The 21,608-nt window shown below is 41.6% G+C and overlaps 1 protein-coding gene across 6 annotated transcripts in view; it reads left to right on the forward strand.

Moving 5' to 3' along the window:
* Positions 1–4,540: 4,540 nt before the first annotated feature.
* Positions 4,541–21,608, forward strand: part of PER2 (period circadian regulator 2) — a 45,927-nt gene continuing 28,859 nt past the window's right edge. Inside the window, exons 1-5 of one of the 6 annotated variants that reach the window (XM_021555762.3) lie at positions 4,541–4,649; positions 11,191–11,247; positions 12,104–12,167; positions 14,120–14,280; positions 20,838–21,327. In XM_021555762.3, the coding sequence (XP_021411437.2) occupies positions 21,056–21,327 (272 nt within the window). In that variant the 5' untranslated portion in view covers positions 4,541–4,649; positions 11,191–11,247; positions 12,104–12,167; positions 14,120–14,280; positions 20,838–21,055. Of the gene's footprint in view, positions 4,650–4,861; positions 4,962–11,190; positions 11,248–12,103; positions 12,168–14,027; positions 14,092–14,113; positions 14,281–20,837; positions 21,328–21,608 lie in introns of those variants that run through there. The other 5 variants (XM_021555758.3, XM_021555756.3, XM_021555755.3 and 2 more) reach the window with 5 other exon arrangements.

Here is a 21,608-nt window from a genome sequence, read left to right on the forward strand (position 1 = left end):
CAGGTACAGAACCATGTCCTAGGCCTGGATGCTCAGATGTCTGTTGAAGAATTTGGATGTCTCAAGAACACCTTCTAAATACGGGCACATTTAATCCAGAAAGGTATGAGCATCTGGTATCAAAAGCTGTGGAAAGTCTCACTGCCATTAAAAGAGCTTTTCAATGCCCTATCCATGGCATATCTGGACTTGGGAATGTGCTTTCTCACCAAGGAATATTCAGCAGCTTACAGGCAGGAAACAAACCCAAGGAGCTTTCTGGGAGATTAACAGTGGAACTGGCTTGCTGAGGTCCCAAGGAAGCAGCAGAGTGGGAAAAGGAACAGTCAAGACCACGTAGCCATGAGTACTTGGTGGCAGTGGTGCCAACCCCTTGATGGAAGTGAAATGCTAGATCAGCTCATAAATGCTGTGAAAGCTGTCTTTGGCATAAGTGTCTGGATGCTTTTGAATGGTGAAGCCCAACCTGACGTAATCACTTTCTTTCAGGGCAGAAGAGGATGTCTAAATCCAACACAGTAGGCAGGATTGAGGATGCACTTTCCTGCCTGGCATCTCTTATTAACTCTCTTATGCTAATCTAATGACATGCAAATTTCATTTTAAGTGCCTAACTCTATAATTTGGTGTTCTTCTTGGTCTTGGATCCTCACTCCAGCTCAAAATATGTTCTTTGATCCCGTTTTGGTTTGGCTTTTGTGCTCTCACAGCTGTGATGTAATCAAACCAAAAACTTCTTTCATGGGATATTTTCAGTCAAGTCGGTTTCCTAATCTAAGTACCAGTACAATTGCATAATCACTGATTTTTAACTCAGTGGAGGTGGTAGGACTGTTCCTCTTGGTGGATGTTTAAGGACTTTGATCACCTTAGGCAGATCATGAAATCACAAACTATCACTCTCTGAGTTATGCAGGAAGCTTTAAACCCCTATTCAGCACAGTGAATTCAATGTCAAGTTCTCTTCATTCAGCTTTCTGAGTGGCTGACTGCAGAAAATGAGTTGCTAATACACACTAAACAGCAGGATCTCAGACCTGGACTAAAATCATGCTCATGGGCTTGTGGATAAGCACATAGAGGTATAGTGGGGGGAGATACACCCCTTCCATTTGTATCCTTCTAAAAGAAGAATTCAGGGCTCCTTCATGTGTCATTTTTCAAGATATTTGGAACATAAAATTACACTGCATTTGCCAAGAGAAACTGAATTTAATAAGAATAGCAAGAAAACAGTAAAAATAGGGACAGAATGAAAACCTGCTCTCCCCAGAAGTTGTTAGCAAAGGTTTTCTGTCTGGTGACAAGCAGACACTTGTGCAAAGGAATTCTGAACTGCAGCATATTTCAGGAACTTGCTGCTTGAGTTGAAGTTCTTTATAATGTTTTTTACATTCCTTTACATTTAATGAAAGCATTTTCAAAACTGTATGATATTTCTGTCTATTTGTTGCAGTTGATTCCTACACCTGCAATGCTTTTAGAAAAACCTGTCCATATATTTACTGGTAATGAATAAAATGGGTTTTTTCCTTTCCTCCTCCTTTGTCTGCACAGAGAGTAAGAGTGACGACTTTTGCTCATTAGCAAAAAAAGCCTTTCCGGATCTTTGCAAGAATCAATGACTGTCAGCGTCAGTGTAAATGGTGAGTAATTAAGACTAGGAAATGAAGAATTAGACGTGGGTTCCAGCTGTAAAGTATTGATTGTTTTTTTTTTTTTAATAATACACAGTTCCGTCAGTGCTGTGGAGTATCTTTGAACAGGCGACTTCTACAAGTGGATAGGGAAGCACAGTTTTTCAAAAAGGAGTCTTATTTCCTTAGCAAATCCAAGCAAGCAGTCCTCAGGTAGTTTTTCAGGTGGTCTCAAACTATTATTTTTCGATATTGAAAGACTTGGATTTTTTCCCCCTTTAAAAATGTAGATACTGTCAATAAGTTGCTGCTTATCAGACTGAATTGCTTCAGTTAAGCAAAAATTCTACTTTTTATATATGCTGGGAAAAGGTTCGGCATTTGCGTGTGTGCCTAAAAAACTACTGATGTAAGTGCGGGAAGCAGCGGGATTGCACAGAAAACCCCCAAGGAGCGGCATTTTCCCGCGGGGCCGCAGGAGGGAGCCGGGCAGCGCTGGAAGCTGCGCCCCAGCGCGCCGGGCAGAGCCAGCTGGGGCAGTGCCAGCGGGGACCTGGTGCACACACACACACATTTGTACTGCCATGCTCCAGGAGTTACAGCTGAACACACACGCACACAAAATAAACAAAGCTGGGGAAAAAAAACACCAGCATTTTAATGCTTTTCTTACAAGCTTTGTGTTCTTTAGAACCATTTGTGTGTGCATATATGTATTTTACTCCTGCCTACCAGACAAAGTGACCTTAAAAACAAACGTGTAGAACCCATAAAATTTTGCAATAACTTTATTTTGCTCTGTTCCATAGTAGATGAGTCAATAGCAATATTCACTCCTTCAGAAGCCATGTGCACGCACTCATTTCAAATTGGAGATGCCTGGAATAATTTGTATCTGCACACATGATTTATCTTGTGCCAATTTTCTGGAAGTTGCAGAATTTGGACTGAACTCAAATTCACATTTTGAGTAACACAGCTTACCATGTTTTTTGCTACATTAAATATAAAGCTGTAACTACTAAAAGGTGGTATGAACAGAACTTAAAAATCATTCCCATAAGTGTGACTGAAACAGCTGATTAGTATCCCTTTAAAATAAGCAGAACTCAAGTAATGCCTCTGGTAGTTACCGGGGTGGGAAAGGTACTGGCTATTTGTGGTGGTGGGGGTTACTCTTCTGCCAGGACTGGCATGTCCTGCTGCAATGGGGAATGTGTGTCCTGGGAACTCATTTAGCTCTAACACAGTGCCATGGTTTGCCATCCTTCTCGTATTTGTGATCTGATGGGGTGTGGGACAGTGTGGATCTCAAGGTTTCGCTTTGGTTGAAGTGCCTTAGTTGGAGTCTGTGCTAAAAGACTAAAGCCCTCAGCACACAGAGAGGGATGGGTATTTTTGGCATGTAACACGAAAAACAACATCCCATGGAAACCAAGAATATTATTCTACATCCCTTTAATCCTAAAGCAGAGAACTGACAAAAAGACAATGAAATTCTGGATGTGAAGACCTACCAACAACAAGTTGACCAAACTACATAAAGACTGCCTAATTAGGATTAATCTTAAAATTAGACTCCTCAGAGGAGCGCAAACTAAGAATGGTATCCTGGTAAGCTGACTTGTGCGTTGCAACAAATCCAGTTGCAGAATCTGGTTCTAATGCTTCCGCTGCCCACCCCCTCTCCTCTCCAGCAGTTAAATACTGCACAGTCCTTTACTCACAGGCTGTTTCTGTAACAGTCAGAGCATAAATACCTGTGTATCTAATGGACTTATCCTTAACACTGCAGTGAGGAAGGGAAGTGGCATTAACCTCATTTTGCAGATAAACAGTAGAAGCCCTGATGGTTGTCCGGTGTTTCATCCTATGGAGCAACTGCATACATGCAGTGAGTGTAAAACGCTGTCAGCCCGAATGTGGCTTTGGCACATTCTCTGCTCCTTCTTTGCAAAGTCATCTACTACAGCGGAGACAGAGGAAACTCAGAATACACATAAAGTAACATGAATTTCTCACTTACCGATTGCTCTGCTTAGCCTTGGGAGATGTGGAGACTGGAGCAGGGCCGAGGTGTTCAGCAGAGGATTATTGGGTTATCTCACTGAACTACTCAGGTTCTCGCACCAGTGTTGGATGGATGGTGCAGGGGCCTGAGCGCAAACCTGTGTGACTGATGTATAAGAATTCATTAAATTCTTTATTACTGTAAAATGGGAAGTGTCAATGGTCTCTGAAAGTTTTGATTCAACAAAAGCTGAAAAACTTCTTTAAACAGAGAAGTTTTTAAACACAATTCTTTAAACAGTTGGAATGGAAAGCCATTGTATGGTAACGTGTCACCATGCAGAAATACTGTTGCCGAGAACAGTACATACATTTAAGAGCTCGGAAATTCTTAGATCAATCATGGTTGTAGCTGTTCAGACTGATGCTGCCGGCCGGTCCGGGAGAAAGCTGCAGCCCTACGCTCTGCTGCGCTGCCCTTTGCTTTGTGACCCGGCGCAGCCTGAACAATACGCGGGGGCACTTTGGAAACCTCAGGGCGTGCACCCAGCGCGGGCGGCAGCACCGGGAAACGGGATACGGGCGCTGCTGCCTTATGTAAGCGAAGCAAGCGCCGGCAGGGTGAGCCCCGCGGGCTGAGCCCGGCAGGGTGAGCCCTCAGGGTGAGCCCTCAGGGTGACCCCCTCGGAGTGACCCCTCAGGGTGACCCCGGCAGGGTGACCCCGGCAGGGTGACCCCTCAGGGTGACCCCCCAGGCCGCCCCGCCGCCCTCAGGGCGGGCCCGCTCCGGGCTCGGCCGCCAACGGTCTCCGCCCGCGCGCGCGCGCGACACGTCACGCGCGGCTCCGAGCGGGCGGGGGCGGAGCCGCGCTCCCCGGGGGCGTCACGTGACCACCGGCCCCCAATCCATCCTCCCCGGCCCGGCGGTCCCGTAGCGGCGGGCGCGGGCGGAGGCGAACGGAGCTACCGCGGCTTCGGCGGGAGGCGGCGAAGGGGCCGGCGGTGAGTGCGCCCCGGTGGTGGCGGCGGCGCGGGGGAGGGGAGGGGCGGGCCGGCGGCGGGGAAGGCTCGGGAGGCGGCCGCGGCTGTCGGTGGAAACATGGTGCCACACGTGAGGCTTATGTAAAGTGAGCGGCGGCCCGCGCGGCCAATGGCAGCGGCGCGCGCCCCGCCCCCGCCCGCGCGTCCCGCTGGCGTCAGGCGGCCGCGGCCAATGGGCGCGCGGGCGGGGCGGGCGCGCGGCGGCCGGTCACGTTTCTGCCCGTATGAAGCCCGAGCCGGGACGCGCCGGGCCGGCGGGACGCGCCGCGCGCGGTGAGTGGGGGCCCGCCGGGCGCGCTCCGCGCCGCCCGAAGGGGCCGGGGAACCCGCGGGGAGCGGCGGGAGGGGGCGGCGAGCGGCGGTCGCGGGGGGCACGGGGGTTCCCCCGCCTCCTCCGCCCGCCGGGCCGAGGTTACGTAACCCGCGCGCCGGGGCTCTCCCGTTGCTGGGACGCTGCGCGCGCGGGGCGCTCCCGTTCCCCGGGGTCCGTCCCGCTGCCGGCCCCGGCCCGCCGGGGAGGGGGCACTCGGGGCTCCCTCAGAACGGCGGCTGTGACACGCCCCCCCCGCTCCCCGTGAAACCGCAGCGAGGGAAGCGGCGGCCGGCCGTGAGTCGCTTCCCGGGGCGGGGTGCGGGGCAGAGTGCGGCACGGCCCCCGCCCGTCCGGGAGCGGGGGCACCGCGGGGCCGGGGCGGCACCGGGCTCTCCGGGGGGCGGCGCTGGCCCCGGCCCGGAGCGGGGGAGGAGGCGGCGGGGCCGGACCCGGTCCCCGGCGGGCTCCGCTCCGCCGTCCCTGCCGGCCGCGGGCTGCGGCCACGTCCGTGCGAGGGGCGCGGAGCGGGGGAACCGGCGGGGAGCGCGCGGACCCCGGGGCGGCAGTGCGGGGGGACCGAGCCGGCTCCCGCCGGCCGGGCGGGCTGCTCCGCGGGAGGAGCTGTCAGGCAGCGAGGAACCGATCTCAGCGCTGCCGAGATGTGTGAGCTACAGGTAGAGCAGGCAACAGGTGCTGTCCATTTGTTTCTTGTGTTGCATGTACCTGTAAGACACTCTGTTCCTTGAGACGTGTGGTTGTGCTGCTGTTCACATTAGTGCATAGTATTACATGCATGATTACAAAACCCTTTATGTAAGTACAGTTTCATGCAAATTGGTGAGCAGCGTGGCAGCAGTCAAGCTGACGCTTTACATTTGACTTTTCGTAATAGGGTAAGTATTTAATAAAGGGACAGCATTTCTCTGTGTACCATAGGAGCTTAAAAAGGCCTCACAGGAGGTTGGTATGAGGTCCCAGGTACTTGGGAAACTACCGTGCCTCACAAGTGTATTCCAGTGAAAAAGTAACTTGGCTGAGACTGTGCACTGATTCAGATCAAAGAAACAGAATCATTAAGAATTGTAAAGACCTCTGAGATCCTTAAGTCCAACTGTTTTGTCCATATGTCCAATCTAAATCTACCCTCTTGCAGTTTCAAACCACTGTCTTTCATCCTGTCACCACATGCCCTGATAAGAAGTCTTTCTCCATCTTCCTTATAAGCTCATGTCTTTCTTTTCCAAATGCAAGACTTTGAGATTTATTGTCTTGGATATCTGAGATTGAATAGTTATCACAAGTAAAGGGAAAGAAGTGGAAATTATCTAGTGATTCTAGTGGTAAGAGTATATATCAAGTCAGAAGTAGAGTAAAAACCTGATTAGTATGGTGAGAAAACATTCCAAGTTGCCAGTATTGTTTCAGCCACAGTTTGATTTGTGTTAGGGAGAGTGCCCACATTGTTGCACTGTAACATCAAGTTCCTTCTTGCTTATGCTTGTACAGGTTTGAGTGCTTTTATGTTCTTTCTGTTTTACCTTTGTCTTTGAAACTTGCATGATTTCTGCAAAGTGGGGAAGTTTCACTGAAGGACTGGACTGTGTCCTTGCTCCATGTAAAGCTAGATGTTAGTCTTGAGAAGATGACAACACTGTCCTGAGGTGTGGAGTCCTGATTCTGAACTGTGGAGGTTGCTCACCTCACTAGTAACACACAGAGGAAAAGAGATGGCCTTTGGCCTGGAGTAGAAGAAGAAAAGTAAACCAAAACCTTCAGGTTTTGGCCATTTCAAGTGTGTATTTCAAGGCAGAAAGAAGATACTTTAGTTGGGTGTCATAAATGTGTGTCTTTCACTACAGTGAAAGAGGATAGTCTATCCTTTGTTGGTTTGGCTTGATGTAGTTCAGAAGGAAAAGACATAGAAATAGTTTTTTTTCTTTTATGCACTTCTTCATATTTGGCAAGTTTTTTTTATTTTGTTTATAATTCAAAGACTGCATGGTTTTGCTGGAATTTTTTTTTATTTGTCCGTTGGTGGGACTTGTTATAGACTTTCTATATTCATTTTAGCAAACAAATTCTGTCGGTGAAAATCTAAGTAATCCTCATTTTTACAATTTTCTGTTATTCATTTTAGATTTCCACATAGAGGCATTGAAGAGCCAGCATATTCTTGTCATAATACCTTCTCTGCTTTCTCTTCCTCCAGTCATTTGACTGTAAAGTGTCTAACAACACAGCTTACTTGATAAACTTCCTCGAACCTCTCCTTGAACAATATGCTCTTACAGTAATAAACTTTTTTAGTAAATGGAGATATTGATGGAGTTTAGTCTCAAAGTATGAGAATAGAGTGAAGTGGGGAAAGTGATTGGCAGTAGAGTTCTGGATGTTTCTTCTACTTCAGACATTTATTATGACCAGGAAGTGTTTGGCTTAGATACAGACTGATAAACAGTTTTCTTTTTCCTGGGTTCTTGCCTCACCCTTATTTCTCTAACATCTTTACAGTATTAGAATATGCTTTACTGCATTAAAAAAAAAAAACTTTTATTGCATTAAAAAAAAAATCACCTCTGAAAGAATAAGGAAATGAACAAGTTACCATGGGATGAGGTATATTTGTTACGGTTTAAAAGCAAGAAGATTACCAGTAGCCAGTAGAACGAGTAAATTATCATTAGTCTAGATCAACTGCAGTGTTTTCCATTGGGTTGCTATGGCTGGCCTATGTTAAAAGGAACGTCATGTTCTTAGTAAGGCCTTGTGTAATAGCTGGCATGAGTGTCCTGTAGACACTGTATTATACTCATAACATTACCACATTATAATTATTAGATAATCAGGTGTTTCTGAGAAGGAGTTTTTGTCTCCAGTTTTGATTGCATGGCCTAGAATTCCTCTGTAAGGATGGAGGATTATTGAGATTTTTAACTGGATTATCTTACTTCATTCATACTTTCCACATTCAGTTACATCCCTGTAGTGCAAGTTTTAAACTGCTTAAATATTCATTATGTTAACTTAGCTTGTTAAGCACTGAACAGCAACAGAGTAAATTAATACCAGTATTATTCTTTGTGATACTGTTGTGCTACTCAAAAGGGCTTTTACTTGTTCTTTTGGTTATGGATGAAGTTGGATGCAGAAAGCGTTGGTTTGAAAGTAATGCTGCTGCTGTTTTGTGTCCTGTGTAGAAAGTGTCTGTCTGCTTTCCTGCTTTAACTGCTTCCTTAAACTTAAACCCTGCTGTGGGGTCAGGCTGCAATATTACTGGTTGTTGTTAGTGCAGAAGGCTTTTCTTAAGTAGAACTGACTTTTTAAAAGTTACATTCCCTTTGCTTGTAGGGCTCTGCCTTCTGACACTTAGAGCTTTGGTTGTGAGGGGATGAGGGTGTTTCTTTTTAGACTTCTTTCTGTGAAGTATGTTTAAAGGACATGGGAAAAGAGAAGGTGGCAGTCAAAAGCACAGTTCAGAGGGTGATAGTTTTGCCATCTCTTGCTGGGATTTCTTGCAGCCCCAAGCTCCTTTTGTGAAATAGTGTGGCAGAGACGACCAGAATGAGGAAGAGTGGGATGCTTTGAGTGTCTGTGAAGCGAGTGGAGATCTCTGCAGTGACTCTGCCGGGAGCCAGCAGCCGTGTGTAGTAGGCAGGCACCGAACACATGGGAGCGCGCATGCCGGGCTGTCCGTGCCGGGATTGCTGCGCGGCTGAGCGGCTTAGCACATCACCGGGCACGCCCCTGCAGCCTGTGGCGCCCTCCTGCCAGCGCTGCTGCGGCATGGGCAGGCTCCGGGCCTGTGCTTTGCATTGCTGGGCGACCTTCAGGTGTAGATGGGATCTTGGTCTGAATGGCTGCGCTGGGTTTGCACCACCACGGGATCCTCTTACTTGGTTCTCTGTCCCTCCCGAGGAGTTACCAAGGGACGGCAGCAATACACCGAGTTTCTTGTGATCTGCCCAGGCAGTGGTTCTGAAGTGCACTTTTTCCCTGCTTATCCACATATGAAAGGGAAGTTATGAGAATTTGTGTATGTGAGAGTTTTTGTACAGATGTGCTGGTGATCTGCTGCTGCTGAAGTAGTGTGTGGTAGTCCTAGAGGAGCCTTATGAGTTCTCTTACGATTTTGGTAATCCGATTTAGACAACTTTGCTTGTAGAACACAATCAGAAGTGAGGCTAAGTTTACCTTCCACAACATATATAAGCATGGAATATGGTTTTCATTTTTCCTTAATTTTCTCCCAATAGGAAGGAAAATTTTATTGAGGATGCTGAAGGGGTAGTGACTCAACATGCTGTTTACATGAAATATACAGAAAGCATTTCTTGGGGCAAGAGGATGAGGAGATTCTGCAGAAGTTCAGTACAAGCAGAGCCAGCGTTGATCCTGACAGGATTTGGTGCTGGGAAAAAAAACTTCATCTGTATGCCAAAATGTCTGGGAAAGACTTTTGTTTTACTTCCAACTATTTTTGAGCAGACCATGGTAATTCTTAACACTTAATTTTTCTTACAGGTAGAATAGTAAGAGATGGGCAGAGATTTCCTTGTATAGATGATTTTTTTACAAGTAGAACTGACTTTTAAAAAGTAGAACCAAAGCTACATTGCCTTTCTGGCATCCTGTCCTGAAAGAGAGGCAATTCAGTGTTAAATAACACCTGCAATTTATTGTAATTGAAGCTTAGGGAGACAAGATGAAGTGGTGAGGATGTCTAGTACTTGTCTTTTTTTCTTGGTTTCACTTCCTATCCTCCTTATTCCTTGCAGCTTTTGTATCTTAGTACAGTTTTTGTGCTTGACCTTATTACATGTACTTTTATGTTTCTGCTTAGCTTCTTTAATTGTACAAAGATCTTCAGTGTATAAAAGCACTTACTTGATTTCAGTTACATCTCTGCCATGGTTCTCCTGTGACTTGAGTACTAATACATCCAACTCCTAGGACAGGTACATGGTGTTTGTTAGGTTGCTGCACTTTGGAGTGGATTGTTAATGTGATGGGGACAAGGATTTATTTGGCACAGGATCTTCCAGAAGGGGACTTTGCTTCTGATTGAAATGTTGAATAGGTTGTGAACCACAGCAATGTCTGAGGAGCAGCATTAGCCTAGAACTACAGTAAATGTGGTGAAAGTATGTCCTTTTTCTTAAAGGAGTAGTAGATATGCAAATATATTGCTTAATGGGGATATCAACAAATACTAAAGTTGATGTATGGTATTAAGATACTTTTAAATCTAGTTTCACCTATAATAAAGGTGAAATACATGACTGCATGGCAGGATATTATAATTTTTCTCTCCTTTCTGTAAAAACACTTGGCAACCTTTTATGTATAATTTTTTTCATTTTTTTCTAAAAGGGGCAAGAGTTGACATGTAAAAGTTAAGAGTTCTGACTATTGATGTTGTACGTAATTGTCTCTCCAGTTCCACTTGGGAAGACAGTGGCATTTTCTGGTTACAGAGAAAATAAGGTGTTTTTTAAAATCCACACTGCATGCAAATAATTTTATGTACCTTTAAGAAAGCACCTTTTTTTAAGACTGGAAGCTGTAAAGAAGGGTGTCTAGAAAACAGTATGGGGCATGTGAAGGAGATGGTGTTTAGTGTCTTTACAAGATGTCTCAGCACAGGCTGCTCTTTGGATTTTTGTTTTCTAATGGCAAATACCCAACTTGTTGGCAATTAAACTTGGCTCTGCGCCAAGTCTCTTATTCAAGATGGAAGTATAAATTTGAGAGACAGTTTCTATTTGCTCTTGGGGATCAGTTTAGATCCATTATGGAGTCTTCAGCACAGGTGGTGGGGTTTAACAGCACAAGGAATTCTTACCTGAAAGGGTAAAATACGCTGTTTTTTCTAGTCTGGCAGAAATGAGAATTTGGGGTGGTTTCTTACGTTTATAAAGGGAACAGATTTCAGTGGGTAGTTATTCTGGGCGTTGCTCAAGGAACCAATGTAGAAGTTAGGTTACAGTAATGACTACTTTTATCAGTAGAATTTTGTTTCATTTCCTCTCATCTTGTATTTGTAGTCTTTATAATTGTTCTTCACCTGTGGAGGACAAATTTTTCATGATTTGACTTCTATTGCGTTATGAAATGGACTTGATTTATCTTTTATAATAAACTTGTATCTTGCTTACAAATCCTGATATACTTTTTTCCTTTTTTTAATAGGAATATATTGATGACACTTTAATATTTGGAAAGACCATGATTAGTACATTCATTGAGGTGAGTGTTTTATGCTGTACCCAAGAAGGTGATTTGTGATATCACTTCTTTCTTAATGACTCTGAACTTGGGAGTGTGGGAGGTGTCTCTGTGATTTTTGTTATTGCCTTTTGTGTACTTCCTTTGAAATGCAGTGTCAGAATGCCCAAAAATAGAGATCTTCAGGGCTTTATGTTTCCAAAGACATGTTGCACAAATCATGAAGTATATCCTATGGCTTCTCTAAATCTTTATGAAACTGGAATTTAGTGTAGTGTCAGTATCAAGTGCTGCATCTGCGCTGTTTCCTGTGCAGGTGTTTATTAATAACTTCCATCTTTTTGATTGCTTTTGCAGGTGTTAAAGAACTTTCAATTATGAGGAAAATTTCGGGGTCCAGAAAACCAAGTGCCTACTGTTACTTAGATAATCAGGATGATAGCTCAGGAAGAAAAGGGAAAATATTATGCTTCTAACCTGAATTAAAAAAAGTCAGTCGTAACTTACAACAGTATTATTTGGTTGGTTCTGCTTTGCTTTGAAAATTAAGGAAAGTTGATTGTTACTGGAGCCAAAAAGGGAAGCATAATTAAAGGAGAATGGTGTAGAAATGTAATCTGTGATGGGAAGAAAATTTGTAATGTGCTTTCATTAATTGTGATCTAATGATGCCACAGGAGTGGTCCTAGATAGGAAAGACAGCTGATCTGGATAATACTGTAATATTGCAATACAGATTGAATTGTAACTGAGATTCTGAGCATTAACACTCTCTGTTCAGTCTAAATGATTGAGAAAAAAACTCAAACAATTCTGTTGTTCTATGGAAAATGTGATCTGAATAGGTTCTAAAAGCTGACTCTTTTTAATGCTGCAGGTGTGACTTCAGTTTTCTGCAGAAAGTGAACCTGGTTCAACTTGGTTTGCCTCCCGTATCACAGGTGTGTTCCTACAGCAAGGTTTTCACTTCTTGATAATATTTGAAGTCTTCTGTGCTTAGAATAGAGATATGTCAGTATGGAAGGAAATGAGGAAATGTCACAAGTTCTGTCTTCTTTGTGAACTGAACAAATTAGACTTCCTTCTGTGGAAAACCCTTTACTGGAGATGCCATCTGTAGATGAACTCTTTTAGTGTTTTGGGACTTGGGCATACTCGATCACCTGTATATTTCCTCTGAAAAATAATAGAAAACAGGTAAAACTGGCTGCCTCTAATTCTGTTCGGACTGTTTAAATACAAGTCACTCAAACAAAGCATTTTGTTTCAGATAAAAATCCTGTTGGTGTAGATTTGTCTTACTTTACATTAAACTGTAGAAAGACTTATCATGAGAATTTTTAGTAGCTTACAAGGACTAGTCTTTCTTAATATTTTAATGTCTTCTTAAATATGTTAAATACATGAAACCAATATGATACACAATTAAAGTGGTACGTGCTGCCACTGTAAGTGTATCTTCAAACTTAGACTTCTGAATACCTTTTTAACTTCTTTTTTTAAATTGAAATTTTACAGGGAGTTGAGTTAGTGTGAAGGAATTGCAAGAGCTGTCTTTAAACAAGGATTTTACTGTTGCTGAAAGACATTCCACGTTTCTAGTGTTCAGGCTAAAAACTGTGAAATCTGCACGTAGTTCTGGCTACAGCAATTTCTAACACTTCTTGTGGTCAGAGATAAAGCCTGTAATTTAAATACTGTATTATCAGTTTATAAAAACAGAAGCAAAACATTTAAAGAACCAGTGCTTACAGATTTATATAGTAATTTGAGTATTTTAGAACTTGTATTGGCTTCGTGATGTCATGCAGGATGGAATGTTGTGAATAAATTCTTCCTTTAGTCTGGCCAGCACAAATGTACTTTGAACAGTTGGTAGGCGTGCAGCCTGTTAAATTAAGGCATGCTAGCATGGCTGTCTTCCAGAGTGGTTAGCTTGGGATTTGAACACTGTTCCAAACATTTCTTCTGCATATTCAGATGAAGCACTTAGAATGATGTAATTGTCTGCCACACAAATGTTGGTCTTCTGAACTTCTGATTTCTTTATACCATTCATTTGTGCCACATGGCAGTGGCATGCACCAACAGACTTAGTTTCCTAGATTTCATAGAAGCACTTTCAGTTTTTTTGTTTTTCATCAAAATTCCCAGTGTCTCTCTTGAGAAACTTTTTATTAGGAAGAATAATAGTGTTAATGGGCTTTGTTAGTACAGACTTCCGGCCTTAAAGAAACACTTTTTTGAGAGTGTGAGTGAGCGAGCACTGGAACAGATTGCCCAGAGGGACCATGGAATATCCACTTTTGGAGATAGCCAAAAGTCATCTCTTGGTGGTCCTGAGCAGCCTGCTCTTAGGTAGCTCTGCATGAATAGGGAGTTGGACAAGGTACCTCCAGAAGTCTCTTTTGATCTCAATCATTGTGTGAAAATTTTGTAACTGCCTGGTAAAATCTTTAATACTCTTACCAATCCTACTGTGACAGGGAGCAATAAAATTATATTGCAACCAAAACTTGATGAGTACTTGGAGCTCCTGCTGACCACATCAGGCATTTGGCTCTGTGCCCTGCTAGGGACGCCAGCCCTGTGTTCCCAGTGGTTGTGTCAGCCTGTGCAGACTGTACATAGTGTGATACCACTCTGATTGTGAATCCTAATGTTATTTTATCTCGTGCAGAACATGCACTTTAAAACTCTTTAAGACCTTATTTCAGAGCAAAAGTGTTTAAAATGCAAATTTGTGTATTCTTCCTTTGCTGTATGACAGTTTCATGTTTAACCAACATTTATCTACATAGGAGTGACATAGCTGTGAGCATCTCTCTGGTATCTGTTTGAAGAGGACACTGTTGGGGGGCCCAGGTATTTCTTTTATATTTTATAGTTATAGAGGTGTCCGGACTCTGTAATGGTCAAAGATTTCCAGTAGAAGAGGATGAGACAAGAATTAAATGCATGTGAGAGACTCTGGACCTAGGCACCTCATGCTTTTGATGCTAGCTGGGAGGGAGCTTGATAAACACTTTTGCCAACTTTTCATAGAACAAACAGGTAAGAAACACACGTAATTGTTATGATTCATACTAGTAGAAAGATGCTTCCCCTCCTGCTCCTCTAGAGCTTATGCAGAAAATATATTGTTCTCTGTTTGTTATCTTTAAACTGGGGTTTCCGTCACATATATGTACTCACTCAGAACAATATTTTGGTTATAAACTGGGAGTTACCTTATTTGAAGCTAAAGCATTTTGTAGCCTTAAACCTTATTCTTAAATTCAGGTTTGAGTTTCTTCAGCAAGGAAACAATGTGGCTGGAAGCATCCTCACTGTGGATGCCAGGGCCCTGATCTGATGCTGACTTCTTCCTGTGTAGGTGCTGCTATAAATTCTGGGTGGCACTTGGATGGTTCTGGAACAAGGCTGTGTCTTGATCAGTTCCCTTTGAAAAGTGGCAGCTGAAAGCAGTGGTTAATGAAGATGACCCTTATAAGGCAAATAAGAGTCTTGTGTTCAGGATTTTCTTGAGTTGAAAGGTGAATCCTGATAGAAAAGTTGTGAAATTAATATTGTGAAATTCAGATTTTATGGGAACGTTTGTGGTATACTAGAGGTTGATAATTTTATTGACACTGACATCTCATTGCTTGTTTAGAAAAAGAGCAAAACTTGTTCACGATTATCTGGAGTGAGTTAAGTAATCTAGTAAAAAAGTTTCCTTTTTTTAAGTAAAAAGATCTTGCAATAAATTATTGAGCATCTTTGTTATGGTTTCATATAATATGAGAATATTGCCATCTTTTCCCTTCCCCCTTCCTAGAAAAGTCCTAGTGAAGGTATTTGTTAATTGCTTGCCAGGAAAACACAAAGCTCTCAATGTTGGTGAAGTTGCACAGTGAACAAGTCACTTTTTGGATTATTGTTTGTTTTCCAACATTTTCTCTTAATGTTTTTTAACTCCTAAGCGTTTAATTATTGTCTAATTGCACAGAGAGAATGCATTCATTGTAGATGTTAATTTTCAATCATATCTAGAATTGCATGATCTGACTAAACTCTTGCTAGTTATTTGTCATCTAAATAAAAAAACTTCTATAGTTTTGCAAAGCAAAAATCTGGAAGACATTTGGAAACCTTTCTTGTTGACAAGATCTTCAGTAAAATTTAATCCATTAGGAATGTCTCCCATAGGTTCTAGTACAGTTAAGAATACCTGAATATTCACATGTCTAAGGCATAAAATGTAGTGTGGCTCTTGCTTTTTTTGGGAATATTGGTAAGTTGATAGTAGTTGTGAATTTAGACTCAAATCATGAGATGTTTGCCTCTTACTCAGTTCTTGAATTGGATAATTTTGACTCTGGATTGTTAGTTTCTCATCCTTTATATGCCAGTACTAAACATGATAGTTTTTTGTGTGAAAAAAAAAATCTGGAAAAATCTGTTCTCTGAATATAACCAGATCTCTGCCAAAACAAGATTTTTGGGTTTACAGTTATTGTTTCAGAAGAAATCTGCCTCCTTGGTGTTCTAGAACCCTTCTTAAGGGTGTTTTTCACAAACAAGCTCAATTACTTTCAGCATTTGACCATACGTATTTTGGTGTGCTTTTTTGGTGATGTTAAAGTTCAGGCTGTTTCCTTTGTCTTACTGCAGAATAAAGGAGCAACTGTAGGTAATGAATAACCAGCAGACCTTTGCTGCATATCTAACCTGGCAAATCAATGCCTACGTTTGTCCTTAGTGCTCAGTGGAATCATGGTGCCTTTCACACACTGCATCAGGATCTTGGAAAGCTCTAGTCTTTGCCAGAGAGAATAGAATTGGGTTTTTTGAGCTAGCTGCTGTAAAATCAGGCTTAGCTGGTGCCAGTTTAATTTTTAAAAAGTTTTTATTTATAGAGTCAAAATAGACATCCCTTAAAAGTTTAGAAGATGGAGCAGAAAATAAAGAAAAGCCTGGCTTCTTTCAATATCAAGCCTAAAAGAGCTCTTCATGTTTCCATGTTGCGATGCTTACTGAACTTGGTATGGGATGTAATTACCTTCCTCAAAGTGGTAACGAGAGAGAACCTCAGACCGGGAAAACATGCAAGCTTTTGCCTTCCAGTGTTGTTTGGTTAGTGATTGGGAATTCATTCAAGCATGTGAGTGGGATGAATATGTGCAATTTATTATGTCATTTTCCCTGAGATTAGTTTCAAAGATAATTAATCCCTTTGTGCTGTCTGACCGTCTGTGCTCCTGAAGTGTTCTCGCAGTGCTGGTGTCTGCATGCAGATGTTCCACTTAAAGCTCTTGCTCTGCTCAGAGTGAAGCCTGGCCAGCTGCATCACTTCTTATCTAAATTGCAGAGCAGAGTGGAGGGCTATTGGCAGCCTGAGCTTTTTTCACAGTTACTCCTATCTCTTCTAAAAAAGTATCTCCAAAGTTAGGGCATATATTAACATCACATTATAAATTAAAAAAGCACCAAGATTCCCCCAAATAGGTAAAGCCTTGTTTTAGGAAGGGTTCACTTTCTTCAGAAGCTCTTGAAAGTTTATCATAATATTTTTCTTGTTCCTTCCTCTTTACTCTTCCTGTATTCCTTACTCTGGTATGTTCCTCTGGCACTGAGGCTTTTGAGATTTTGAAACTGAAGAAATTTTGTGTAAGACTGACTTTCAGTGACGTTAATCTTCTAGTCTTGCCTAAGAAAACCATTCCAGCCCAAACTGAGCCAGTTCTTTTTGAAACATACCCTTAAAGATGACAAACTTGTGTTTTCTCCATTACTCCAATACTCTGTTTTGTTTTTTTTTTTTTTTTTCTGGTTGTCCTTGTGATCTAAATTGTAGTCACTATAATGTAGTTATTAGTTGTGTAAAAGCTGCAGAAGTTGTGGCATGTTGTTAGTTAGAACCAGAAGTAACACGACTGAGTTGCTTCTTGACAGAAATTTCTGCCAGGTATCAAGAGGAAAAAAGTTCACATAGTATCTCCTAAGGGTCAGTGTCTATTTCTTTTCTGTTGGTGACTGTCTGAATTTGTACTCATTCCTTAAAAGAAAAATGTTTTTTAAAACATTGACTGTCATTAAATCAATCAATTGTTGTTTCAGTAGTTACAGGAAATTCCTCAATAGTTATTGGATAGCATACAGATTTATTTATTTATTTATTTTGGGAACAATTCTCTACCCTCAGGAAACACTGCTGAAGTTTCCTACAGATACCTGGCAGAAGCTAATCTGAGTGTCATGGAAAGAAGGGAGGAGATGATATTTGGAGGTGGAAAAAATTACTCACCAGTGGTTTAACAACTAAGAATTTCAAACTGTAAGACTGTACATGCTAGCTATGGCACATTTTTATTGCCTCTTAGACTTCTAAAGATTACAGAAAATACTTCGGGAAAGTAATTTTCCAAGGAAAGGTTGTGTCAAAAAAAGTATTTGTGAACAATTCTCATGGCTGGAAATACTACAGCACATGTAATCCTCTCTGGCACCAGAATTCAGGAGGCTTCTTGTGCCTAAAGACTAAACCACAAAATACTTACATCAGAGTAGGAAAGCTGTGGCACAGTCATTGCTCTTCCTATAAATAGCACAATTTTACTAATACTGCATTACTGCTATATTGGGCTAATTGCCTTCAGAGAATTTAGGGCTATTCTGAGAGTCTGTCTTTGGTAGTTCATGCTTATAAACCTATCAGTAGTGATTTACATAGTTTGCTTTATATGAGTAAATATAGCAGCACAAAGTTTTTTTTTTTTTTAGTTTTTTATTTTGTGAGAGCTCTTTCTCCCTATCTCTAAAGAAAACATGATTTCCTAACAGACAGTGGTGTTTTGATTATGGCAGTATTTTTTCTCATGTATCTAAACCTCTTTCTAAGTAGCATTTTGTCAGGAAAATAGGAAGAAACTCCAAACTTGGGTACAGAATATAGGATGAGAAATTGTAGATCTTGCCTTACATTTGTACACCTCAGACCTCCTTTAAGGCAATGCTGTGAGTGCCTTTTTTCTTTAAGCTTCACTTGAATCATGATGGGGTTAATTACCTTCACTCATGGAACTCTCCATAGAGATTTACAACCTTGGTGTCCTCCGAGAAGTAACAGGATAAATGACACGTGGGAAATGGCTTTTGAGAGGCTGCAGTTACTTAAGCAGACGTGCTCTGATCTGCACAGCAGTGGGAAGAGCATCCCCTGGGTGCAAAGGGATCAACACATTTTTGTGGAAAACGAATCTGTAGAGAATTCGACAAGATGGCTTTACAAATAAGGCTAAATATTTTAGAGAAATAGAACTAAGAAAGATGCATTGTAGTAGGACTCATGAGAAGTAATTTTAGATTATTAGCTTTAAACCATTTACAACATAGTGTGACTAAAGCTGAAAGGCCAAAAAGCGTTTATAATGTATTGTAATTAGGAAAGTTGACTTCTGATTGTGATGGTGTGAATAATAACATCTGTATTGTCTCACCTTTCTCATGAGACTGAAAATGGAATAAAAGTGTTTAAAATTCCTCTCAGTTGCCCCATGTCTGGGTCAGAAGAGGGCTCAATCCCCGACCTTTCAGGCCGCTGCTGTCCGTGCAGGAATTGCCCGTGCCCCGTTCCGCGGGGCTCTCCGGGCGGGTTTGGTGCCTGTCCCCCCGCCAGGCTGGCCGAGCTCGGCCCTGCCCTGCAGCCCTGGGCTCACGGACAGCGCCTGGCCGAGCCGCGGAGCCCCGCTCCCCGAGTGTCCCGGCAGGGCACGGGCAGTGTCAGCTCCTTGTGGCACTGAGAGCAAGCCCCAGGTGAGCTATCTGACCCAGTTAATCATTGGCCACCAGAGAATGTGCCATTGTCACATAATCCTGCAGTTTCATCTCGGAGCAAATACTGTTTTATCGCATGCTCTGCTTATGTAATTTCCAAGACAGAAGTGGTTAACCTTAGTCCTGGGAAAAAACTGGCCGAGCTCCTGAGGGGGAATTCAGTGCCTGGGTATAGTGTTCAATACAGCAGCATCACAGGAGGTCTGTTTTATCTGCATTAAAATACCTGAAGGGAATACCTGCAGAAGGAAAAAGTATATTTTACTCTACTGAAAGGCATTTTTCTATTATCACCTATAATAATATAATTCACTTGTGAATTATATACACCTATAATTATTTACCTATAATTCACTTGTGAATAAACTTGTAGGGAAAGAAAATTATTTCTATCTTTATGCCATTACTGATAGCTTAAGTGAATGTCCTTAAACTGTACTTTTAAATGAAAGCAGCTCTCTTGCATATTATTTTGACCAAATGAGGAGTTAAGTAGTGTTTTCTGGAAAATGCAAAATAAATGTAAAATGCTTGGAAAAACATCAATTAGGAGGGTAAGAAAATAGCTTCCATGTGGTATTGCTTTGAGGGGAGTTGAATCATGGTGTGTTTTAAATTACTATTGTGAATGTTTTCCATTACAGTCTTTTCTTAAATACCTAAATATTTATTTATTTATGTGCTTAAGACAAAACTGCTGTAGTTAATATTAACAGAACTGGGTTGTGAATTTTTTCTTATTCACTGTTATACCATTCGAAGGCTTATTAGTTAATAATTGTAATCTTGAATATTTTAAAGGGACAAAGAGGAAGGAACACACATTGTTCTGTTGTCTTGAAAACAACAGAGGTTCTCAACAAAGACTCTTAGTTCATGGTTTTGCACTGTTGTCTCGGAGTTGCTGAAATGGATGAGGATGTGAGTCAGGTTAAATATGATCTTTTTAAAAGATAAATAAAGTTTAACTGCTCTCCAGTACTTCTCTTTTGATGATACTTCAATACTGGTCTGTCCTTGATTCATCTCTGTATACAGTCTGATTTTTGAGCCTGGTGCATCAGAATTTGTTTTAAAAGTAGGGTTTTTTTTGTTTTAACCTTACTTTTCCAAGAAATTTTTATCATACACCCCAAATTAGTGGTAATCAGTAGATAAAATTATTCTCAGGGTTATTAATGCCTTAGAATTTTTGGTGGTGGTGATTAGGTGTGTTTATGTGTTTAGTTTCCCTGTTCCTGCTGTATGTTCTGTCTGTTCACCTACATGGATTTTGTATAAAGAAATAAATTAAAAGTACAGTAGTTTTCCTTCCAAACTGATCTTAAGAAAACCAAACCCCAATATAAAACAGAAGACTAATCCAAATTACCTCCAAACCAAATAAGCGATGCTCTGATGTCTGAATAGAATTTTTTTCTTTATCAAGATAAACTGAAAGGCAGTGGAATGGCACTGAAACTCATAATAGTGATTATCCAAATCTATATTGTCTATTGTCAGCAATACTGACAAGTATTAAGTAAAAAAAATAGAAAACAAGGGAGCATGTAATCTTTTCAGGATGTTTTCCATGTTTATTCAGCTTTCTTCTGTGTGGTTTTTTACCTATTTCATGATAAAACATTATGAGATTTTCAATTTAACTGACAAATTTCACCATTCAAATGCTGAACATATTAACCATGCATGTAATTTTTTACTTTATTCAAATCAAATATCAGTGTGAATTCCAGTTTGTCAGCAAGGCAAACAAGAAAATATTTTTTTTTCTTCCTTCCCTTCCTCCTCAGATTTGTGCATCTGTATTTCCAAACAGAACTTATACAGAGTGAAAATTCTGAAAATGGCTTGATTTGCTCTTGGTCTTGGCTGTGTTTCTGATGAGTGTCCCACGGACTCTGTCAAGTTCTGGGGGTTCTCCTCTAGCACTGAGGAGCAGAACCCTGAGCAGCAGCCTGGCATCAGTGGAAACGTTTTTCTGTCATTCTCCTTAAAAGAGCAGCTCAAGATGAGTGACTATTCTGGACTTCCAAGTGACCACAGCCAGATGATTGCTGAAGACTCAGAAATTCAAGCAAAGCCTGAACACTCGCATGAAGTTCTTCAGGAAGATATTGAAATGAGCAGTGGCTCTAGTGGAAATGATTCCAGTGGAAATGACTCCAGTGGAAATGACACAAATGAAAACTATTCAAGTGGGCATGATTCTCATGGTCATGAATCTGATGAAAATGGGAAGGATTCAGCAATGCTCATGGAATCTTCAGACTGTCATAAAAGGTAGTAGCTATTATTAAATACATTTTGCTTTTCTTTTTGCCCCTAAAGACTTTTTACATTTGAATCAATATTTCTAAATAATAACTAAGATATAAAGTCTCTTCAGCATGGAGCTGAGCGTGGTACTTAAGTTGTACTCTCATGTGATGTAAATTATGTAATATAATTAACAAAGGAAAGGTCTCTGGTGTTGGTATTTGCATTGCCAGCATAATTGGCATCTTTCTTCTCATCCAGTGAGTGTTTGACTTACCTTATTTATTTTCTTGTAAACCAACTTT

The sequence above is a fragment of the Lonchura striata genome, chromosome 10 (assembly GCF_046129695.1).
Source record: "Lonchura striata isolate bLonStr1 chromosome 10, bLonStr1.mat, whole genome shotgun sequence".
Taxonomy (NCBI): domain Eukaryota; kingdom Metazoa; phylum Chordata; class Aves; order Passeriformes; family Estrildidae; genus Lonchura; species Lonchura striata.